This window comes from Magallana gigas, chromosome 2, assembly GCF_963853765.1.
Source record: "Magallana gigas chromosome 2, xbMagGiga1.1, whole genome shotgun sequence".
NCBI classification, from domain to species: Eukaryota; Metazoa; Mollusca; class Bivalvia; order Ostreida; family Ostreidae; genus Magallana; species Magallana gigas.
In genome coordinates, this window is record NC_088854.1 from 26,185,991 (window position 1) to 26,210,731 (window position 24,741).

Consider the following 24,741-nt stretch of genomic DNA (forward strand, 5'->3'; position numbering starts at 1 on the left):
CTCGGTAGAAAAACAAAAAAGAAATATTGTAAAGTATTCGAATTTTACACTTTTTTTTTTGTATACATGTAATCTTTGACATTGTACCTTCATGAAATACTATTTTTTACCAGAATAAGAAATTTCTACGCAAGATATAAAACTAAGCATTTGGTAGAGGTATACTGTTAAGTTGTTAACTTCCAAATCCCTATATTTTCGTTCTGCCCCCCCCCCCCCCCCACTTTGTAAAGCGATCAAAATATATGAGAGCATATAGGTACATTTTTTTCATCAACTACTCAGTACTTACTAGTTATTGTATTAAAAAAAATAATAGTTATTGTTTTTTATTTTAAAAACCCTACATGTATAGATGTGAAGAAGAAAATTGTACCTCAATGTGCTCAATTCCTCAAATTAAAAACATTCAAAAATTTTATTTGTCTTCTCCATTATAATTAAATGACTGTTATTTACTTCGCGTACAAACCAGGATAATTTTCTGCTGTGATATTCTTAGGAATAGCGATAATTACTTTATCCCCGCAACAGAAATGTGTCAGAAATATGGAAACTGTTTTAAAGATGTCGTTTTTATTTACTCGTGTCTGAAAAACTATCAAAATTGATGTAGATTTCACATTATTTATTGTATAAAGAGAGGGCCCCAGAGAGTAGATATATACAGAATACTAGTATCATTCTTTTATTTTGTTTGTACAAGTATTTAACATGCTCTAATTCATAGAGATTTTCTAATGTTCAACCAAAATTTCAGCGTCAATTGTAGAATTATAAGCAAGATACAGAGCTCACAGTTCGCCTAGGTTTGATTCATAATTTGTTCACATGAGTTTATAACATTCAGCTTATGATTTTTAACTTGGTATTTCCTATTCAGCATTTAAAATGGAAAAAAAGAATGGCCTAAGATTTTATATTCTTTTATTCACTCAAGACCCGTTCACTGGTATTTGAGGTTCAAAATCAGTTTATACAAATGTACACAAACACAGTGAAGGATCACTTGTACAGTAGGAGTAATAATGACGAAAAAATGTTAAGTTTACAATACAATAAGATGTTAAAGTTGGTTTCTGAACGAACAGACTTTGAAAATTTTCTTAATAAATATTGACAATTTTTTTACTTTTTTAATCTTTAGTTTTTAAGATCTGTGTACAAACATAGAATTGTGAGCAAATCTCTGTATCTTGCTTATAATTTGAAGCTTAACACTCAAATATGGTTAGTAAATAGAAATTGAAAACAATTAAACACAAGAAACATTCACTATAACAAATAAAGAACACAATTTATTTTTTCGAAATGAATCATATATATACATGTATATACCTACATATTTCCGTCAGCAATGTCAAACTTTATTTAAACTGAATAAACTCGAGAAAATGCCGAGCATCGCAACAAAACATATTGCATTAATCTACCATTAGGCCAAAAAAAAAATATCTCTGTTTCCTGTCACCTGACCAAAAAAAATAGGGTAGGTAGGTAGGAAAAACATTTTATTTTTTAAAAACATTTTATTTTTTTAAACTTGAAACATGTGTCATATTAATAGGGGAAACAGTGTCTTCAGGCCTCAGATGAAGCTTTAAAATTTTCCATAGGGCCTCTGTGTAATAATGTCTTTTCCCTGCAAGATGCAGCTTTCACAGATGGGAAGAACAGTCTTGAACTTCTGCAAGAGTTCTTGATTAACTTCCCCCTCTCCACAACAATATGAACAAAGGTTTGCATGGCCAAGACCACTCCTGTAGTAGGATAATTCAACCGGACTTTCACATGTGATGGTTGACCTCGCCATTACCGTTTTATATAATGGATTTGAAGGAGGGAGTATCGGTGATCCACAGGTGTATTCTAGCTCACTAAGGTCACATACAATTGAATATTGTTGTCTTTCAGTTAATCTGTATTTTGAGTATACTACACGCGGTTTCCTGCATTCTATGCATTCTACAATTGATCTGGCATTCTGTACAGTACACAGACTTGGTGTTGATTGAGGTTCCTCAATATATCCCAGTACATCAACATTCTTACATGTATTTGTCAGCACAGTTGAGCAATCAACGCCTTCTGCAGGTTCTTCTGCAGGTACTAGTGGTTTCTTTTTTTTCAAAAGTTTCAGGGTTGGTCTGTCCTTTTCTGTTGTTTCTTTCCCTCTCACCTCTGAGTATGGAAGATAATGTTCACCTGTGGCATCTAACTGGGGGTCTGGTAGCCATGAAGGTTGAGGATTTCTAGGGGGAATGCAGCAAGATACATTGTCACATTTCTTGATTTGGAAAACATACTGTGTAGATTTGCAGTGACGGTCCAACCAATCTTGGTATGACTTGATTTTTCTAGTGTGTGTCTTCTGCAATTTTGTCAGGTCCATGTCTGGAAATAGTTCTCTTAGGTGTCGTTTCATTACCTCAAAATCTTGGTCACTGAGAGGATCTAAGACCTGAACAGGTTCATCTTTGAGCTTCAATCTGATAAATCTATTCTGAATGGTTCTTTTTACTTCCTCAAGAGATTCTGTCCACCCTTGTCTTATTCTAAAGTTGGGGTTTTCTTCATGAAAAGCCCTGACTTCTGCCATGCTATTCTTGTTTTTCAAAGCATCTTCAATCTTTTTCTCACAGGGTTTTCTTTCTAAAGACACATTTTGTAGTCCTAGATTTGAAAGGCTCATCACCCTCTCTGCTGGATTTGTATAACTATGACCTGGTGCACAGCGAGCATGGATTAAAAGGTCCAAGTTAAACTCCTTAAACAAGCAGATGTTTGCTAGTTTAACAGCTTCCAGAGTGTTTCTTTGATCTACTCCACCGTCTGTGAATTTCAACAGCATTGGCTTAGGATCATTGCCTGAACTAAGCATCATCTTTGAAAGGAATGCTGCATGACGAAAAGGAGATGCAGTCTGAAAAATGGAATCATTCAGCACAGTAAAAACCTTTCCACGTACAAAAGATTTGTCAACACTTTTTGGCACTTCGCATTGTAATACAACTGATGGTGTGAGTGAACACCGTGTCATGTCGTGATCAAGGGCAACAAGGGTGCTGGAAGTAGGTACAATTGATTTTTTTCCCCTTACTCCTGTTGATACTGAAGCACCAGGATCACCAATTGGTACTTTTGCCTTATCATCGCAGCATACCATCATGCATCTTTCAGCTTCCTCTACAGCAAATGATTTTAGATACTTAAACTGAGCATTGCAGAAATGACTGTCAGGATGAGTTGTGCGTAGTTGTCTTCTTTGAATTTTAAACTGTACATTTAAACGAGATGTAAAGTTCAAAGCCCCTTGGCAATATGGATTTCTCGGTGCAAACTGTAGTTTTACAAGACTTGCTGAAGGAACAGGGGTACCAGGTGGACAAGTAGATACTGCTCTCTGGATCATGTCTGATATTGAAATGAATTCACTGAGATGTGCATGGCCATGTCTCCTGTCATCAGCAGCTGTAATATTCTCAAGAACTTCTTGAAGCTTTTCAAAAAACACATCAAACTTCGTGTTTGGTCTTCCTGGATTGGTATGCCTTAGATCTGCAATTAAATCTGTATGGCCTAATGAAATGAGACGTAAACGTTCTTGCATAACCGGATTAGTTGTTTGACTGCCATCAAATGCCAACTCCTTGTATATGTATTCTATAACAGATGGTGACAAGGAAGTTTATATTATTAATCTTCTCTTTGAATGTTTTTTTCATCTCTCGGGTGTGAAATTCCTGAATTTCTGATCTTGCTGTCTGCAACAACCTGGCACCCTGAACTAATATCTGTGACTCTGCACGGTTCTCTAGTGTCCTACAGATTATGAATGAGGATGTTGTTGATCCACCTGGACTGAATTTAAGTATGTCTATTGGAACAGACAGCTGAAGACCCTTTAGGAATCGGTATTTCTGCTTTGAGTCAATAAATGGTTCATTAACATGCTCTTTTTCATTAAAAATAAAAAATTCTCCAACTTCCTTTCCTTTTATGATAGCATTAAGCAGGTGGTATTGCTGCTTAACCAATGATGATGGTGTCCTATGCTCAATAGTTGCATCTTCAGCAATTGTTCTTGCAGGATGCATCTCTGCATGAGTTGTCTGCATTTCTTCATTCTTTCTTTTTAGGTAGTTGCTATAGGAATCAAAACAGTCAGCCAGGCCCTGAATTTCTTTACTTCCCTTCCTCCATGCTTCAGTAGAAGAAGTTATGGGTCTCAATAGAACACTACAAAAATGATATTCATATTTCAAAAGCATTAACAATTTGCCACTGCATAAGAAATAATCTTTGGTTCATCAAAAATAAATATTGAAAAGGTGATCGTTTACTATATTTTTTAGTAATAAAAGAGTTGTAGCACAAATTTAAACTGACCTATATAAAGTTTCTGCATGAGATTTAAGACATCCAGCATCAAGAGGCATCTGTTTCATTTTCTTCCTTTTGACCTCATTAAACCCTTGGTACATGTCAAATGCATCAGGAATTGGAGTTAGATCCTGTCTGTCATGTGCAGCATCGTTGATAGTCAAATGTTGGTTCGTAATGTACCACAGCGCGTTACATAACACCTGAAATAATAACTATCTTATAAGCCTTCATCAAGTTAACTTAAACATTTAACTATCTAAGTTGAACATCTTATCTTCTATTTTCCACTTAATATTTAATATAATAATACATGTCTTTATAAAAAAGAAGGCACAAATTTATCATTATTGATATAAAACTGTACATTGTGGATAGCACATGTATCTTTATATTAGATCTGGTAAGCAGTATATGTTTGTTAAATATATATATTAATATGACGACATTTAAGATGAAGATACAAGGATGAGAATTAATGAAGACTGAAGGATTAGAGTGGAGGAAGACACACAAAACCATATATAAGTGCACAGACTATTAACTAGCAATAGCATAGATGACCAATCCCTTTGCATAGTTTCAAACTTACCAAAGTAAAAGTCAAATCTGTCAGAGAAATAACAATCTTTAAACTTGCATCAAAATGAATTTAATAAGAATTATCATCTTTAAAATTAATTTCCTTGGAACACATACTTGAACTATATAGCTGCCCTCTGTCTGTAGCACTGGTTTAGGGAGATCCACTTTGTGTTGCTTAAAAAAGGTCTCAATCAAGTTGTTGTACAACTCATCCTTTCTGGAAAGCCCACCTTTGACCCCTGAGCTAGAAAAAGTTCAGTAAAATCTATTTATTTACAACACAAGCATTTAATATAAAACATTTCACTTGCACCTTATTTTAAGCAAACAGCATATATTTCTTCAAAGAAAAAAGTGTCTTAATATTGAGCCATACATGTACAATGTATATTATTAAAAGGTCTTTTTAATATGTCAGAATATTTTGACACCTTATTTAATATTTAAAATCATTTGATGTAGAACAATCTCTCTTTAATATGCTAACAAAAATATACCCCACATTTGCTGCTTGATACCGGTAAATAAAATGTCCGTGAAACTGTATGCATGGTAAAGTACTTTGTTTGTAGTTTGATACATACCTGGTACGTTTCTTGTCGGGAATAGAACGGCCACCTGCCATCAGCAATTCAAATGCGTTTACAGCTTTCTTAGTCGCATTTGCAGCATGTTGTTGAAGTTTATTAAGCTCTGGGTCGTCGGTTGTTTTGCATATGAATAAAAAGGATCTTAAAGAAAAGTTGCGAACAACTTCCCCCACAGATAAGGAACCGTGTATTCTTGTTTGATTTTCTGCAGACACCGTAAATTCTGGTTCTTTTGAATTATTCTGACAATCATGGTAAGATTCAAAGAGGTGTGTAAATGTTGTTGAATCCTTAACGCTAGTGATAAATTTCTTGCCATCTTTGAAATGTATACAAGGTTGGAATTCCAGAGACAGCACACTGGCTGTCTCCGGACACGCCATGTTAACGCAGTCAATGTTTATCGTGCGCTTTATCGACAAGACAGGTCAGGGTTTATTCTCAAACGTTTAGAAGACCGATTAGCTAAAATGTAAAACCTGTCGGTCAATCTTAATATTTCCGGAAAAAAAAACTTAGCGATCGAAAAAATTTTTAGGGTCGGGGGTTAAAATATAGGGTCGGTCGGGCGACAGGAAACAGGAATATTTTTTTTTTTTGGGTTACGCAAAAGATAATGCCGATCGAATTACCGATAGAATGAATTGTATTTCATTATTTTTTGATACATCAGATTTTGCCTAATTTGCGCAGGTAAACAGTTACCTGTTTGATTTACCAAAGTCTCTGTTTGATTTGATACGTAAAAATCACGAAATAATACAGACGATAGTTCCCAGGTTACAAGCAGAAATAATGAAAACGAAACGAAAATCGGAACAAGCTAACACCAACGGCATGTGTGAAAACTGTCAACGCATTGAAATATTTAGCCTCAATTTACTTCACGAAATCGGCAACAATCATTAAAACTTGTCACATTCAGTTTTTTGTGTCGCTAAATATTTTCTTTTTAATTTTGAATAACTGACGTGGTTGATGGGTATCTCCAGCTGATGTTGTTTGTTTCAATGTTTTTACAGCTGGCTTGGCTGAGCGACGTATTTTCCTGATAATAACTACAAGCGTACTAATTAATATATATAAACAGCAATTGTTGCTATGACTATGGTAACAGATGTCGATGTTTCAAAACCCAAAGTATTACTAGCATTCTGATCACTACTGTGATCTGGTGAACCGGTATCAATTGTTGTGTCAGGTATTCTCGAAGGAGTGAAATCCGTAGTGTTATTCCTGTTAATCTTGCTATTCCCTACAAATACACCTTCTGTGGTTAAGGATGCTTGATCCGAAAAATACGATATTTGTTAATGTTTATTGTATACAAACAAAATTGACTCTCTCTGTACATTTTATCAACAATGAAAATTGCATTTAAACTTCGAATTATATACATAAAAAGAGACTTTTATGAATTATTTTCAAAATTGTTTTACATTTTGTTTCTTCTTTTCTCTTTCATTAAGTTTTATTGACAAAAAATATAATGTTAATGGCTTAATTATCATAATATTAAACTCAAATTCTAAGCGTCAAACTAAATAAATCAATAAATATTTATTAGCTTTTTTATTATGAATTTCGTGTTTGGAATCTCGAATTGAGAGAAAGAGCCTTCGTTCATGACTTTCTCATTAGAAAACATGATGAAACTAGTATTCAAAAGCAGGACTGGTTATGACAACTAATGCCTAGTATTAAATACCTGAACTGCTGTACTCTAAAGAAACAACGTAATATGTCAGGTATTATCGAAGTCGTGAAATCCGTAGTGTTATTTTTGTTAAACTTTGTATTTTCTTCAAATACAGCTTCTGTGGTCTTGTCGGCTATTTTGGAGGTGCTATATGTAGACGTGGTGCTGATATTCTCTACAAGATAAACAAATTGGACCTACAAATCTCATTTACTATATTTGATTAAACAAAAGATTATCATATATCATTCAATATTTTCCCAGGATAATAAAGCAGTTATTCTTTTTCGAGAAATTTAATAAAAAAGGGTATTTTATTTTGGTTGCCTTAAATGAATTTTCAAGCACAAATTCCTTAAGCACTGCATTCCAATTAAAAGAATTGTATTCCACATCTACAGGTATCGGATGGAGCGGGTTGTAGAACAATATCAGATTCACTGGACTCGATATATTTAAGATGACGTCACATAAATGTATTGTTGTAGACTGGGTTTTTTTAAGGAATAAGTAATCATTTTTAAGTATTATAAGGTATCAAATACGGTCGGGCGTGATCAAATTCAATAAAGCCCGACTAAAGGATTGATTATTCGGTTTGATGTTGATCTTTACGGGTTATGGATACTTCATGATCAAACGGACAAAAGGCAGAAACCTTTTGCATACTAGCTTAACAATTACATGTACGCATACATGACTCTTGAAAGCTACAAATGCAATTTACATGTACACGAATGTATATCTTTAAGGGGGATGTGCGGCCATTTTGTACATTTGAGTATAAGAATGTAAACATTTCTTGAACTGGCTTGTTTATGGCCGAAACTGGCCAACATGTTGCCAGAAGTATTAAAGCAATAAATACGAAGTCTTATATGTCTTTACATTCTTATCCACAAATATACAAGATGGCCGTACATCCCTCGTAAAGTCTTAAAAAGAAAATGCAATCATTAAGTACTAATAGTTAAATATAACTAATGATGTTTTCATTTATAAATATGAAGGATATTCACAATTAAGTCTTTTTAAACAGATAATGAGTAAAATTAATAATAATTTCTAAATATAGAGTTAAGCTTTCTTTTTTTAATGTATTTTGGTGATTTCTTGATTAACATAAATATACCTTTTCTAAACCCGTAAAAAGTAATCATCCATGATTTTAGTGTTACTGAAAAATTAAAAACAATATTAATATATATTACATGATGACATAGTGATGTCTATATAACGTTTAATACAAAGACTTTTGTGATTTATGTTGGGTATTTTTTACTTATTTTACCTTGAGTGGTGTATTCATTGTCTGTTTTTGCTGTAAGTTTCCAAACTCGTTCAAGTGTTTCCCCCCCAAAAATGAACTGTTGAAAAATCCCATACTTTTGAACCTGAAAATGGATACTTCACCGAATCCAAGGGTCTTGGAGTCATAAATTTCAATTTGTCAAATTTAAGAGGTAAAAGCTTTAAAAGCCCCGATTATAGCAGAATTACAGTATTTTTGTCCGGTAAATATTAATTAGTTATATATTCTTAAGCAGAAAATTTACATGTATAATATTTTTTTTATTTTAATCTTATCTATCATCAAGGTATTAGTTACATGCAAACAAGATAAACTAGTAATAGCTCAGCTCTGGCGTGAATGTACAAAATAAGCAAAGTCGACATTTGACAGGAAGTTGACTTCCACTTGTTACAAAAATAGCATATCTAAATCAAAGTACTGAAAGTACTGTTAGACGGTGGCGCCGTTTGAAAGTGGCATATTACATGTACATGTATGATAATTATTGTTGTCGAAAATCCACAGCCAGCATCTCATACGTGTACTAATACCTGACGCTTACTCGCACAACTGGTTGTGAGTTACCTACATGGATAATTCTGTGTAAATCGTAGTTGTGATCACAATCCACACTTTACAAATGTTGTGTCTCTTTATCGTCATCTTTTGGGGAGAACCTATAGATTATCACAGTAGCCTTTGTAGTATAGAAGTTTGTATCTATATGTTTGTATCTATATGTTTGTATCTATATCAGTTGACTTTAAAACTCCGTTTTCGGTTATACATGTACTACATGTACGTATTTTGATTGCCCCAAAATGACTCATTAAATATGTGGGTTGCCACCACATATTAAATGAATAATTCCAATCCAAAGCGATTTCATCACAGTACGCCCAAATATTTGATTGTATAAAGAAGGGAAATTTTTGGGTTTTTTTCCTTTTGACCTTTGTGTTGATCCCGCAAAGGGGAACAACTTTTGAAAATTGTGGATTGGACTATTGTGCTTTAAAGATGTTGTAGATTTCTCAAAGTAACGAGAACAAACAAAGCATTGGTATGATAAAATACTTATCAGGTTCTTACTAACTTTTTGGGTATACATGTAGTACGGTTATTGTCCCTCTCGACAGCATTTTCCCTCAATTTCTTCACGGGGAAAAAGTTGCATCATCACACTTGCTTGTAAACCATATGCATCACACTTGCTTTGTCATCATAGTCAGTTAATAAATTTAGGTGTACAGAAAACAGAATGGTTTACAAGAACCTGTTTGAGAAAACTGGTATAGCTTTTGGAATGCACGTCATCATGAAACAGAAGAGTCAATTTATATTTTATCTTCGACTGAAGTGGATTATTTCCATTTGCTCGCAACGAAAGTGAATAAGAATTTGAAAAATAAAATATCATACAATATTCAGTCGCGGCAGTTTCATAAATCCACGTTTTAAAGTACATTTGTCTTATTGTATTTAGCTTTAGATTTATTCAAATCATTTGAATGAATTTGGGAAAGTCACATATATATTTTATCGCTTCTCAGTACACTTAACACGCATAATTTACTTGCTACATGAAACTTTTCTAGTAAACTTATAATAAATATTGATTAATTATTCAAAATTAGTTTTTAAAAACACCAAACAAACAAAATTCAAGTTGAACGCATGTTTTTCTGACCGTACAGCTGTGTATATAAATTTCATTTTATTCTTTGCATGTATTATACAATAGATCTAGGGTTTGCAAATCCCGGCAATATTTTTCGGAAAGCTATATAGTTCTGTAGCTCAGCAGAATACTACAGTCATCTATGAAGCACATTTTTTACCTTCATGTTTCATTATTTATCGCAAATATAGCATGAATGTATACGCTACGGCCGATGTAGCATTTCGTTGAGTGATGACAGGTGTGTATTTCGATTGCAAACTGGCCCGCCTATTTGTAAATGGAAACAAATGTCTAAGATAGCTCATAATAGAGTTGTACTCGCGAGTTAAAAATTATTTGAGAACAAAAGGGGCGATATTTACGTACATGTGTAAAACATGTCATCTATTAGCGACAAAATCCCCCAAAACCAAAGAAAAGGTTCTCTAATAGCAGAGACGGGTGCATATGGATTAAAGTCCGAATTGTACTTCGCTCATCGAATTGCGTTATTCAGTTTATTGTGAACAATTCATCAGAAACTGTTAAGTGAACAAAATTATTATATCTTACATTACCGTTCACAATGTACCATAAATGTAAATGGAATATTGCATGAGTTGAACCGATTGTTTTTTCTCACAAAAAGCTAGCGTTTGCTGCAAATTAGAGATACACGAGCTGACACGCCGTGAAATCCATCAGACGTTTTACAGCATGTCTTTAATCCCTTATTTGCTTACAAAAAAATCTGAACCGAAACTCTTTGAAACATCGTAAAATGTGGTTTGTTTATTCATGTATACATGTAAAATTGTAAAATGGCGACTTGATTTGCACGTGAATTTTACAATCCGACGCCGATCGATTAGCGTGTTTGAGAGAAGGTCAGCAGCAAGTAAAGCGTCAACATCAGTAGTAAATATTTTCTGATGAATATAGAGGTGCCTGTAATAAAATTCATGTTCCTATAGACTGAGTGGGTTACAAAATTAGGTAAATCACAGGTCAGTCCAAAATTAAACACATTTTTATCGTAAATTTCAAGTTTTTTGTTAGCTGCAGGACTGTAAAAAATTCGTATGGACGACCTGGGAGCTACAGTGCCTCCCATAGTAAAAAACTGCAATTCACGGCGCACAAAAATTTGCGCTAGTTTAGGACTTTTTAACCTTATTTTTACACAAATTCTGTAAAAATAATTAGTACCATTAATTTCTTTAGCAAATTTACTTCTGATATCGTCACTTTACTTGCCTCAGATTTTCTCCTAAACATGATAACCGACCTCGGAAAATGAAGTATGTTAATTTACGTCAAGATCGAGAGTCGCCATTTTTAAATGTAAACAAACTTGCACCACTTTAATTTACAGGGCTGGTGATGGTGTTTAAAAGGCTATCAGAAGCAAGTGAAGTGACGATATCTGTAGTAAAATGTCCGAAGAATTTTTTGGGATCAAATATTTGTACAGAATGTGTTCGTAAATGAGATTAATCAGTCCAAAACTAGCGCATTTTTTTTTGTGTGCAGCAAACTACAGTTTTTTATTATGGGAGGCACTGTAGCTCCCAGGTCGTCCATCCGAATTTTTTTCAGACCGGGAGCTACAGTCCTGCAGCTAGTTTTTTTGTATGTTTAAAAATACATGCACACTTGTAGAAGAAAGTGTGCCATTGATCGGTTTAAGTTCAATAAAATGTAATTTATGTAATATTCATTGTCAGTATCTGTTGTGATTTCTTTAGAATAAGCTACAATAACAAATAAATATTCTGCCTCAACTAAAATTTATGCGTTGAAAATGACTGCATTTATCGATGAAGCATAATTGCTGAAATATGAAATGGCAAATCTGTTTAAATAGTGTGTTTCTGACAATTGTTTACATCATTCAAAAAAAAAACAAGAAGCGATTATTGTGAGATTATTTAAATATAGGTACGAAATGATTAGCAGCTTTAATGCTTAAAATATCTGATAACATTAAAATCAGTTCTCATACTGAAATCGACATATAGATAAAACATTGCGTGTAACGTACACTGCATACCTAACAGAGTTATCGTTCCTTATCCGCTAGGGTCCCTGTGAGAAATACTCTTCCGGTCAGGACCGTAGCAATAGACCGTGGCTATTTATAGCCACCGTCTAAAAAGGAGTGTGTAAAACTTTTAAATATCTGCATTAATAGTTGCTAAGAAACTGATTTCAAATTCAGGCTTAAGAAAAACAAAGTTGTTATATAACAGGGAGTTGACGTCCAATTGGTAATAAAAACATATCTCACTATATGGCGTGCCTAAACAAAGAGTGCGTTTAATTTTCAAACATCTGCAATGAATAGATGTTGAGATATGTTTTCACGAAATTTGAAATTTGGGCTTAAATGAATAAAACCGTTATACTTAACAGCTGTTGACGCTCGATTTATACAAAACTAGATCCCATCACATGACATGCCTAAAGAATGTTAAAATCCAGGAACTTGCAATTAATAGATGGTGAGAAATTTTTCTTATGAAAATTTGATAGAAAATTTACGTTTAAAATAAACAAAGTCGTCATTTAACAAGAAGTTGACGTCAGATTGGTACAAAAAAACCAACCCAGATAGACAGTCAGACAGACGGGTGGACAGACAGACCGACGGACACACAAGGGTAAAACACTATATACCTTTCTCCTTTTGAGCGGGGGTATAATTATTATTAAAAGCAGGTTTTGCAGAAAAAATGAATTTCAAAATATACAACTAATATTGCTATAAATATTACAATAAACTATTATTATGCTGTAGAAAGACTTATTGCTTAACGGCAGTATGCATACCGAACCACATAAAACTCTCGAGTAGAACAGGATACTTGTTTCGCCACTGGCTCCCAACTTTTTGCCTTTTTAACCAAAGCTTCCGCATCCATTAGTCCAAAACCAAGTACTTGACTTACTAAAAACGAGAGGAAAAAGTTACAATTTTTGTCTTATTGGTTTACAAAATAATAACATCATAATTATGCTTTAAACGTTCCAACCGTAAAATCCACCACCATTGCGCTGCCAATATGAAAATCCGTCTCGAAGATTATGTCTTTTGCTTGTTTGCACGATGAGATGTTGTATATCACGCCAAGTTAAGGATGGACTGTGAATAAAAAGGTTAAATTTTCTTTAAATTCGGTTAAAAAGCTCCTTTCTGACATCATTGGTGCATAACGGCATCGTGCAATGACATAAGCTTTACAAAATGAATGATGATTAGAATAAAAAAAAAATTTGGAGTTTTTACGAATGAATTCTATTTATTTATGAAAAAATTATCATAGTTAAGACTTACATGTAATATAAAATTTCAAAATTAAGCAGCTTAGAGGATGATAACTCTTGTTGACTTTGTTTCTCTTTCCCACTTTACTCTCTTTTCACAACAACAAAATTGCAAAAAGCACAAGTTTGACATGTTTTTTTTATTATTAAAAGGTCTTTGTTAAGATAGAGGGAACCTACATGTATATCAGACCTACAAATTTCATCTATCATCCTCTCATAGACTTAGTTCAAGTTCAATGTACGGTTTTAACTAAAAAGCTCTCATTATGTTAAGTATTATCCAAACAGGGCTAAGTGGAGAGTATATATATATATATATTTATATATATATATATATATATATATATATATATATATGCTCTTAAAAAGATATTGTGTGATCCATTGTTCAAGGTCACTACATACCCTTTACTCTAAACTCTGTTTGTAAAGTATACGCCAAGTAGAGGTAATAAACAAGAGGCCCAGGGGCCACATCGCTCACCTGAGCAACAATTGGCTTAATTCTGATCAAATTAGCACTACAGTATCATAATATCTTGACAACTGAGTACAGTAGATCTTGCTAAAAAAGATTTGAAAATCTGCCAATTTTTATCCACCTCTTATTTTTTGGTAAATACCAAGCCCCTTTTGTTGTTGTACCTGTAAGAAGATTTTTCTCTATTCCTATAACCCCCCCCCCCCCTCCCCATTTCGTGGCCCCACTATTCTCTAGGGAATCATGGTTTCATCAAACTTAAATCTACCTTTAATTTCATAACCTGTGCTTTCACGCTAAGTACTGAGTTTTGGACCGAAAACTTTCCCAGAATATTTTTAAAGATTGTAAAACTTGATCCCCCAATTGTGGCCTCATCCTACCCCCGGGACCATGATTTGAACAAACTTGAATCAACGCTTCCTGAGGATGCTTCCATTTCAATTTGAGCTTTTCTGGCCTAATAGTTTTTGAGAAGAAAATTTTTAAAGATTTTCTCTATATATTCCTTAGTAAAACTTGATCCCCCAATTGTGGCCCCACCCTACCCCCGGGGGCCATGATTTGAACAAACTTGAATCTACACTACATGAGGATGCTTCCACTCAAATTTGAGCTTTTCTGGCCTGATAGTTTTTGAGAAGAAGATTTTTAAAGATTTTCTCTATATATTCCTATGTAAAACTTGATCCCCCAATTGTGGCCCCACCCTACCCCCGGGGACCATGATTTGAACAAACTTGAATTAACACTTCCTGAGGATGCTTCCATTTTAATTTGAGCTTTTCTAGCCTAATAGTTTTTAAAAGAAATTTTTTTAAAGATTTTCTCTATATATTCCTATGTAAAACTTGATCCCCCAATTGTGGCCCCACCCTACCTCCGGGGACCATGATTTGAACAAACTTGAATCTACACTACATGAGGATGCTTCCACTTAAATTTGAGCTTTTCTGGCCTGATATTTTTTGAGAAGAAGATTTTTAAAGATTTTCTCTATATATTCCTATGTAAAACTTGATCCCCCAATTGTGGCCCCACCCTACCCCCAGGGACCATGATTTGAACAAACTTGAATCTACACTACATGAGGATGCTCCCATTTTAATTTGAGTCTTTCTGGCCTGATAGTTTTTGAGAAGAAGATTTTTTGAAGATTTTCTCTATATATTCCTATGTAAAACTTGATTCCCCAATTGTGGCCCCACCCTACCTCCGGGGACCATGATTTGAACAAACTTGAATCTACTCTACCTGATTATGCCTCCACACAAGTTTGAGCTTTACCGGCCTTATAGTTTTTGAGAAGAAGATTTTTGAAAAATACCAACAAATTTTCAATAATTCTCAATTATCTCCCCTTTAAAAAAAGGCGTGGCCCTTCATTTGAATAAATTTGAATCCCATTCACCCAGTGGTGCTTTGTGCCAAATTTGGTTGAAATCTGCCCAGTGGTTCTTGAGAAGAAGATGAAAATGTGAAAAGTTTACAACGACGACGACGACAACGACAACGACGACAGACAACGGACAAATTGTGATCAGAAAAGCTCACTTGAGCCTTTGGCTCAGGTGAGCTAAAAAGTATACATGATTAAAAAGGTATTTTGGTGTGGCCCGATATGACCTTGATCCTTGATCTAAAAAAATTGTTCAAGGTCAGTGAACACCTTTGACCAAATACACTCTGTGAGTAAAGTGTAAGCCAGATTGGACCAAGGGGAGAGAAGATATGCCTCGAACAAGAATGTTCTGCTATGATCTTAAAGTTTTTTCTCAAAACATGGTTCAAAGTCATTATTTACCCAAATGCACTCTGAGGGTGAAGTATGAGCCAGATGAAGGGTAGAGAATATATGCTCCGAACAAGAGGACGGACGGACGGAAAGACGGACGGACGGACGGACTGATCACTTTAGGTCGCACGCAGAACGGAGCCCTAATGGTACAAGAGGTGTTTTACTTTTGTCTTACTTTGTTTCTAATGCTAAGGCTATCATTCCTGTTGCTGATGGAGCTGAAAATGACGTTCCTTTCAATCCATCCGAACAAGACGATGAAAATGAAGTTGATGTCTAATTTCATATATTAAAGATATTAAATAAAGAATTACTAGCAAAACATTTGCATATCATTTTACAGGTCTTAGATGAACAGATCAAACAAAAAACTTAAAAAAGCATAATACTTCCAAGTTTGTAAAACAAAGATATTAAAAACAAAATGATACATTCTATTTATTGAGTTCAAATAATACGCCTTCCGTTAAAATAATTGGCATATTCTTAAGATATTCCTTTAATTTTGTTTGAAAAAGTAAAAATCTATATTCCTTAAAAACTACAATTGAATTTAAAAGATGAACTTATGTTGTACATATCTTGAATGTTGGCAAAACTCACCAGTGTTTTATTTTCGATTCCAGAATATGTTGCAGCAAACACTGGAGCACAGACTTCAGCATAATATGCCGCTCGACCGTCGGCTCCCACGCTGGTTATTGGTATCGTATATATACTATTGACGTAACCATCCCCATTGCAATTATCATTTAATCCTCCATTTCCAGCAGCCCACACATAAATAACACCTTTTGCACCTCTACCCTGGAATGATACTACCCTAAAATTATCTATTTTATAATTTTTTGCTTGAGATAGTATTCTGCTATTCAATTGCCTACAAACTTTCAAATACTAGTATATTACACATAACTGTTTTTTTTACAAATACCTTAGTAACACCATCATATAAGGCACTTTTAGTCACAGAGCCAGGTCCAACGTATCCATATCCAGACTTAGGACCCCAACTGTTTGTGTAAATATCGACATCCGCCAAATGATGATTCAAGGCCAATGCTTCGGTGACATCTGTTACTCCCCAATCCCCAAGTAATTTATTTCCTAAAATAATGTGGTATAGCTGAAAATTACTTTAAGTCTTTTGGTTTTTCAAAAAAAAATGAAATTAAACTAAATAGTTTAATTTAGACAGTTTAAGTTCTGTATGACAAATACTGAGGATCAAAAGGGTCTTTGTATTTAACTGGTGCGTTTTCCTTACCGAAAATCGTCGATTTATGAGCGACACCTACAATACACCGATTGTTGTTTGCTTTTGCAGCTACCAGTCCGGTTACCTTAGTTCCATGACTGAAGTTAAACATTCAAAGAGTTATATGTTAAAAAAAAAATGAAAGCAATTGAGGTATACATATTTATAAAGCATGAATCAAAATGTAAAAAACCAGATCAGATGGTCGAGGTAAAATGCTAGATAAGTAATTTGTAACACTACTTTTATTCTTGATCATGTCTACTTGCTCGGCATGAGTTACATATAAATACGGATTCTACAGATAACTAGTTCAAAGAAATGATTTACCCATCCTCTACAGAGGTCGGCGTTGGGTTTGAATCGTCATTGTAATAATCATAACTCTTCTCTGCGTTCTGAAATATTCAAAAATATAATTATTCTCCTTTAGTGAATCAACGTTTTATGTTTCTTTAGTAAATATTTTGTAATATTTCAAGAATCGACTATTCTTTAGTACGATATTATCAAAATCAAGTTAGATTAAACATTTTAATTAAAACGCATACATGAAGCACAAAGGAGTGCATGGCAACTAAGATTAGAAATGATAAATAATATTGATACGTCATTAGCCAAAACAATGCATATTGTACTATATTGTTGCGCAGGTCCGGGTGGTTCAACTGCAAGCCATCATCAACAACAGCTACAGTCACGCCTGACCCAGAGAGACCAACAGACCAGGCCTCTTGGACTCTCATCGAAGGCAGCACTTGGTTATTCTAAGTAAAACATATTACATTTATTGATTAAATGATCTACATAAAGTCGTCCTTTTTTAAATTGTGAAGTCCTTAGTATATAATTTAACTGAACCGGAAAATGAGAGAAAGAGAGATAGAGAAAGACAGAGATAGACAGACGAACAGACGGACGGACAGACAGACAGACAGATAGAGGTGCTTAATGCTTAATTTACCAGGTTCCACATTTCAGTCCAGTTGGAGTCTACAGTTCTAGGATAATTTCTATGGAGCTTTTGGTATTCTATATTCTTGATCTAGGCACACATATATTTAAAAAAACTGTACATTATATTTTAATCTAAATCAGTGATCAAGGTTTTAGTCATAAATCTGTTTTTAAAATAATATTTACATCCACAAACTGTATACAGAGTTATTTTTGCCCCGTTTTATATTTGTATTCGAGGCTACACGTAATTCGGTACTTTTTACAGTGTAACTTTCTGTTTGTCAAAATTGATAACTTACGGACTTTGAACAGCTATTCATGGAGAATTAATTAAATGGTTCAAGGATGGAGAAAACATAAACAATAATTACCTTTTTATTGGGGAGGGGGTGTATAATACGGGTTATGAAGGTAGCAATCATTGCAGATGATATTAAAGTTATAAATTAAACAGAAGAATTCTATGCCACTCCCCTAGGTAACTGTGAAGGAACTAAACATCGTTCGGTTACTATGATACGATAACATCCGAGACATCAGTTGCATGTTTTGGCAAAAGACTCCAAAGATTTTATCATACAATACCACTAACACCACTTAAAAGAGTAGACTTCCGTATCAGTTACCTTGCTTGCTTTATAAAAACTCGTTTGGAGAATGGTATAATAGCAGGATTACAGAAGTACGTATATTCATTTTAGAGCATCATAAGAATTATTGCCTACTGTGTGCGGGTTAATTTTCTTTCAAGTACGTTGAATTTTGACATGCAAAATAGTTATGTCAATATGCAAAGTAACTACTTTAACATGCAAGAAAATTGCAATCAGATATGTATTGTGAAAAAACTATAGAAAAAAAAACTAAATGTCGCCTTCGTGTGACTTACAGCATGCTATATGTTATATACTTATTAACGCTACATGCAACTAATTTATCTTGACACTCGAGATAAAAATGTGGACATGCAACTTTTTCATTTTGACATGCAACTATGTTATGTTGACATGCAAGAAAAATATGCTGACATGCAACCTTTTTATGTCTACATTAAATTTAATTATGTTGATAAGCAACTTATTTATATTAGTATGCAATTTATTTATGTTGCCGTCCGAAGATAAATATGTTATGATAGTTTATTTATTTTATAGTCTGTGCCAAGTTATTGCTTCCATCACATTTTGATAATTTTTGATAAAAATACACATACCTGTGAAAGAAATACAGTTGAAATCGATAATAGGAAATATATCCTAGATATCTTCATTGAACAATTATAGTTTTTCACTCATAAAAGTTCAGAAACGAAAACAAATTTCGTACGGAGATTAAGAATGGGAGATGTTTACATCTTTTGTCCATTTTCCATTTTTCAACGTTATCATCCGGGCTTATTAATGGCTGATGTTAGTGGATGAACGTAGTTTGAGCACAAAGGTATTTATGATTATCGAAATATCAAGCAAAAAGTGGTGAAAACAAAAACTCGGGACAGAGTATAACAATATGCATGTGGACATACTCGCATACCTATATAACAAAGTTGTATGTTAACAAAAATAAAGTTGCATGTCACCATATGTACGTGTTTCGCATGTCAACATAGCTAAACAGCATATCAATAAAAATTAGGTCCATGTCGATGTAAACAAGTTGCCTGTCAGCATATTTTTCTCGCATGTCAACATAAATTAGTAGCATATAACATGCATCGAACAACTTACATATGGTCGCAATTTGATTATTTTTTAATACTTGCATTATTTTGACATAATAGCAATTTTCTTAATTGCAAGTCAAGATAGTTATGATGTATGTTGACAGTGTTTTATTTCATGTCAGCATATTTATCTCGCATGTCGGCATATTTGATAAAAAATTAACTTGCACACAGGGGGCAGTTGTATTTCACATATGTTTTAAATAATTCGATTCTTCTCCGTTACTTTTCAGATTTGGAAAGGGCTATGTTGTTTTCATGACAAAGAATTTCTATGAAGTTCGCCGACTATTTTGAGTGTTTTGTAATTGTGTTTGCTTCTGTTATCTTAATTGTTGAGTGTGAGATAAAAATAATTCTGACCGTTTCTTTAAATTTCACCGCCAAGTCATGAATTATGGTATCATTCCTGCTAGTTCCGAATTTGGACCGTTGTCTTGCATTGGGACATTTTATCAAGAAGTATTCACTTGTAACCTATGTATTAAAATTTGAACTAGATTACCTTTTTTATAAAAGATATAAAAAACTGTACATGTGATGATTTGATAAACACGTTTTTCTCAAAATAAAAACAATTCAAAATGTGCATTTCAAAAAATGAATAAATGTAATTTTGATAGATGATATTACTTCTGTGATAATATTGATAATTTGTCACTGAAGTGTTAATAATTCTCTTTTTTAAAGTACCTTTATATATAAAATAATTATCGATTTTATTTTATCAGTAATACAGAAAACATAACTAAGCTATTCAATAACAGACATGTCATAATACTGAAATAGAACGTTATTTAATAGGATATCGTTTTACTTACTTGTTTAACAAAATTGCATCCGGCGTTATTACAAAAGTCAATCACGTGGGTTTTAGAGTTGGCTTTAATGGCGTATTCATTAGCTGAAATTCTTTTAGTAATATTATCTGAGGTTAAAATGATGAAACAAACAAAAAACAACACAAAGTGCATACTGGAAAAAATTCAACAAAGCAATTGAAGTAAGTGAGATTGAATGTTGAATACACTAAATGAAAATGCCTTAAGTTTTTGAATGCACCACCTATTTAACAAATACGTGGGAGGGGATATGATAACAGTCAGAACACCATCTGATGTTTGGAAAATCGAGAAAACTCAGGTAATCTTAGACAGAAAATGGAAATTATCTTCCTGGTTGATAAGACAATTGCGATATATATATATATATATATATATATATATATATATATATATATATATATATATATATATATATATATATATATATACTCTTTATCTTTATCCCTTATCTTATAATCTATATGATGAAATCACATCTTCCAGACCAGGAATTTTATTTTGAAAATAATGACATTATTTTTTGCTTTTGCTGAATTGTACTACAATATTATTGTATACAGTATTGTATTTGAAAACTGCACAACGTCAGAGCAAAATAAACCATGAGATGTAAGTGCAAAACAATAAATACCCCTGTCGTTTGAAGTTGTACTTGGTGTTCAATCAACTTATTGCATTTACACACACTACACAAGTAGATTTCTATGCTATCTAATCGTACAATGCAGTATGCTCTTGCACGTTTCATTTTGGGATTTCCAATGAGTGTGTCATTCGGTTTTTTATATCGGAAAGAAGGGATTAAATACCTTTGCTGATTTATTCGAATTTTCTTATCAATGAACCCTAAGGCAAGTGCTGACATTTAACAGATTATAATCCTAAGTACTTCCTTGTATCCTTTTAAAAGATTCTATCATGTTAAGGATAAAACTCTTATTCCTTTGATGAATAGTTTGAAAACGAAATTACTTTCTCTAACTATTCATTGATATTTACAGAAATATATATTTCAATATATATTTAATTCAAGAAGTGTACATGGTGCATTTACAAAATTTTAATTCAAATAATGCTGACGTGTAAAATAGTTATACAATTAGAATATTATATTTGTTTAAAACACTCTCTAAACGATTGCAACATTGAACTACATCAATAAAGGTGTCTTAAAAATAACATGTCATAAATTGTTCCTTCAATATTTTAATTTACACATTTAGATATAAAAATATATTATTTTTAGTATATTTATATATATTTATACTTCCGTCTTTTACCTATATATTACTTTATTAATCAACGTTTTCTTTTACTGGTCAAAATATATTACTACTTTGTGGTTGTGTTGAAACCAATCCAGGACCTCAACAACATGTGCATAGAAAAAATGTTAGTATTGTACATAACAATGTCTGTAGTTTACTACCAAAGATTGATACAATTAGCAATGAGCTATCTGGTAAAGACATAATTGCAATAACAGAAACACACTTAGATGATAGTATTTGTGATGAAACTTTGCTTTTGAATGGTTACCACCCCCCACTTAGAAAGGACGGAAATAGATTTGGTGGTGGGGTGGCTTTATATATCTCTAAACATTTCAAGTATGTTATTAGAAATGATATATGCCGTTCTGATATTGAAATTTTTTGGTGTGAAATTCATACCTCCAGTGATAAATTTTTAGTAGGAGTCATATATAGACCTCCTCAATCTTGTGCTGATTATTGGAAAAAATTTACGGCAACCATGGAGCAAGCACTAGATACTGAATATAAGCTATTTTTGGTTGGTGATTTTAATGGTAACATGCTTGCATCAGGTAATAATACTTTTAAAACTTTCTTACAGTGTTTAGATATTTACAATGTTGTTGACAAACCAACTAACTTTATAGTAAACAGTGGTTCATATTATTGTATAGATCTTGCCCTTACTAATGATGTGCATTGTATTGAAAATGTTATTGTAGATAAACCCATATGTAGTTCACATTCCCCTGTTACTATTCATTTATCATTTAGGACCCCAAAACAAAAAGCTTATAAACGTGTGATAAAAAATTATAACGTTGCTAACTACCAGGGCTTAAATGCTGATTTGACACTTGTCAATTGGGATGAAGAAGTATTCAATACAGAAAACATTAATGATATATATAATAATTTTACTGAAAAATACTCAAAACTTATTGAAAAGCATGTACCAACCAAAACTGTTACTATTCGACCTTCTGATAAGCCTTATATAACTACTGCCATCCGCAAACGAATGCGACAAAGAAAAAGAATACTTAAAAAAGCTGGACGCACCAATAACCCACAAAATTGGCAACAGTTTAGATCCATTCGTAATGAAATAATAAGCTTACTCCGCAATGCCCAAAGAAATTACAAAATTAAACTTGCTAACCAACTTGTTGACAAATCTATTCCGCCTGGTAAATGGTGGCGCATTGCTAAATCTGTGACTCGGTTAAAGAAACAAAATCCTTCTCCTCCTTCAATTGTATGTCAGGATGGTAGAATACTTGTTCATCCCATTGACAAGGCCAATGAATTTAACTCTTTTTTCTCAAGCATTTCAAGTCTTAATAATGTCCCAGAGCTACCTTAGCATGGGCCTGGACCCCCTGATTTTGAATTTAATGATATAATAATAACTGAGCAAGATGTTATTGACCGATTAAAAATACTTAATGTAACTAAACCTCCAGGTTCAGATGGTATTTCTCCAAGAATTCTCAAAGCAACTTCTTCTTCTATACATAAACCTCTAACCAAACTATTCAATCTATCTCTTACTAAAAATGTCTACCATATATTTGGAAACAAGCTAATGTTACTCCTGTGTTTAAGAACAAGGGTAGTGCTGATAGTTTTAATAATTATAGACATATTTCTTTAACAAGCTCAGTGTGTAAGATTATGGAAAAAGTATTGTTCAAATATATGTTTAATTACATTAAAGACAATGAGCTACTTACAAAATTTCAGTCAGGGTTCCAGCCTGGGGATTCAACTGTAAACCAACTAGTAGAAATTTATGATAAAATTATATCAAGTTTAGATAGAGGAACAGATATTCGTTTTATCTTCTGTGATATTTCTAAAGCATTCGATAGAGTTTGGCATCTTGGTCTTATCCATAAACTTAAGGGGCTAGGTTTTGGGGGTAACATATTAGGCTGGATAGAAGATTACTTGACTCTTAGACAACAGAGAGTAACATTAGAAGGATTTACATCTACATTTCAGATGTTAGATGCTGCGGTTCCTCAGAGCTCAGTACTTGGTCCTTTCCTATTCCTGCTTTACATTAATGACATTACTAATGGCATTTCAAACAATATTAGATTATTTGCAGATGATACTTCTCTATTTGCTATTATTGATGATGATATCATACAACAAACTTTATCAATTACTAATGACCTTGACATAATAAAAAATTGGTCCAACACATGGGCTGTAGATTTTAATGCAAATAAAACTGTAAATGTTGACTTTACGAGAAAAAATATAAACTATCCTGCAATTCTGTTTGGATATAATGGTGAAATCATAAACAATAAAAAAAAAAGTCGTGTACACTTAGGCTTGCATCTACAGTCTGATGGTGGTTGGTCCAATCATATTAATGGTATTTATGAAAAAGCATGCAAAAGGTTGAATATATTAAGATTGCTCAAGCATACAATTGATAGAGAAACACTGGTTAAAATATATGTTGCGTTTTTAAAACTGTCCCGCTTATAAATTATATTTTACTGAACTTGGGTTTTATATATAACCCGGGATGTTGTGAAACGCAACTTGTGGGTCTCCCAAATCTGTATATTGGTACCAAAGAAAACTCAAAGTCAGAATTCAAATAAAATATCGATATTTCAGTTTATTAAATGAGGATAGTCCCAAGACTCTGGGAGTGTAAATATAACATTAATTAATTCCCAACTTGATGGGATTAAAATAAAAATATTACAAATAGCCAAAACCCTTAATAAATATAGCTCTAAATATCCCGCTTAACCGTGCGGGAGTCCCGTTCCTATACAATCTTTCCCCTGTAGCCTATATACTTAAATATAATAAATTGATTAATAAAAGAAGGTTATTGCATCAGC

At 33.2% G+C, this 24,741-nt stretch overlaps 2 protein-coding genes across 2 annotated transcripts; both read right to left on the reverse strand.

Annotated features, from left to right (window-relative positions):
• Positions 1–4,021: 4,021 nt before the first annotated feature.
• On the reverse strand, positions 4,022–6,103 carry LOC136272887 (uncharacterized). Its single transcript, XM_066075876.1, has 5 exons — positions 5,553–6,103; positions 5,083–5,212; positions 4,976–4,992; positions 4,390–4,586; positions 4,022–4,239 (listed from the first exon to the last, which is right to left on the reverse strand). Exons 1-3 carry the CDS (start codon positions 5,939–5,941, stop codon positions 4,987–4,989), a joined length of 525 nt encoding a protein of 174 aa, XP_065931948.1. The 5' UTR covers positions 5,942–6,103; the 3' UTR covers positions 4,022–4,239; positions 4,390–4,586; positions 4,976–4,986.
• Positions 6,104–7,300: 1,197 nt separating this feature from the next.
• On the reverse strand, positions 7,301–17,901 carry LOC105337580 (neuroendocrine convertase 2). Its single transcript, XM_066075877.1, has 11 exons — positions 17,720–17,901; positions 17,412–17,479; positions 17,091–17,179; positions 16,758–16,930; positions 16,427–16,630; positions 15,999–16,099; positions 13,250–13,359; positions 13,047–13,164; positions 8,549–8,651; positions 8,390–8,434; positions 7,301–7,432 (listed from the first exon to the last, which is right to left on the reverse strand). The coding sequence occupies exons 1-10, from the start codon at positions 17,825–17,827 to the stop codon at positions 8,432–8,434; spliced, it is 1,077 nt and encodes a 358-aa protein (XP_065931949.1). The 5' UTR covers positions 17,828–17,901; the 3' UTR covers positions 7,301–7,432; positions 8,390–8,431.
• Positions 17,902–24,741: the final 6,840 nt, after the last annotated feature.

Bases quoted from the DNA above. Each gene is read 5' to 3' on its own strand.
- LOC136272887 (XM_066075876.1), bottom strand. From the start codon at position 5,941: ATGGCGTGTCCGGAGACAGCCAGTGTGCTGTCTCTGGAATTCCAACCT. The intron at 5,213-5,552 runs GTATGTATCAAA...AACTTTTTCTAG, and splicing joins CCCGACAAGAAACGTACCAG to CTCAGGGGTCAAAGGTGGGC.
- LOC105337580 (XM_066075877.1), bottom strand. From the start codon at position 17,827: ATGAGAGTCCAAGAGGCCTGGTCTGTTGGTCTCTCTGGGTCAGGCGTG. The intron at 17,480-17,719 runs GTACAATATGCA...TGAATATTTCAG, and splicing joins CGGACCTGCGCAACAATATA to AACGCAGAGAAGAGTTATGA. The intron at 16,631-16,757 runs GTATTTGTAAAA...GTATCATTCCAG, and splicing joins TATATGATGGTGTTACTAAG to GGTAGAGGTGCAAAAGGTGT.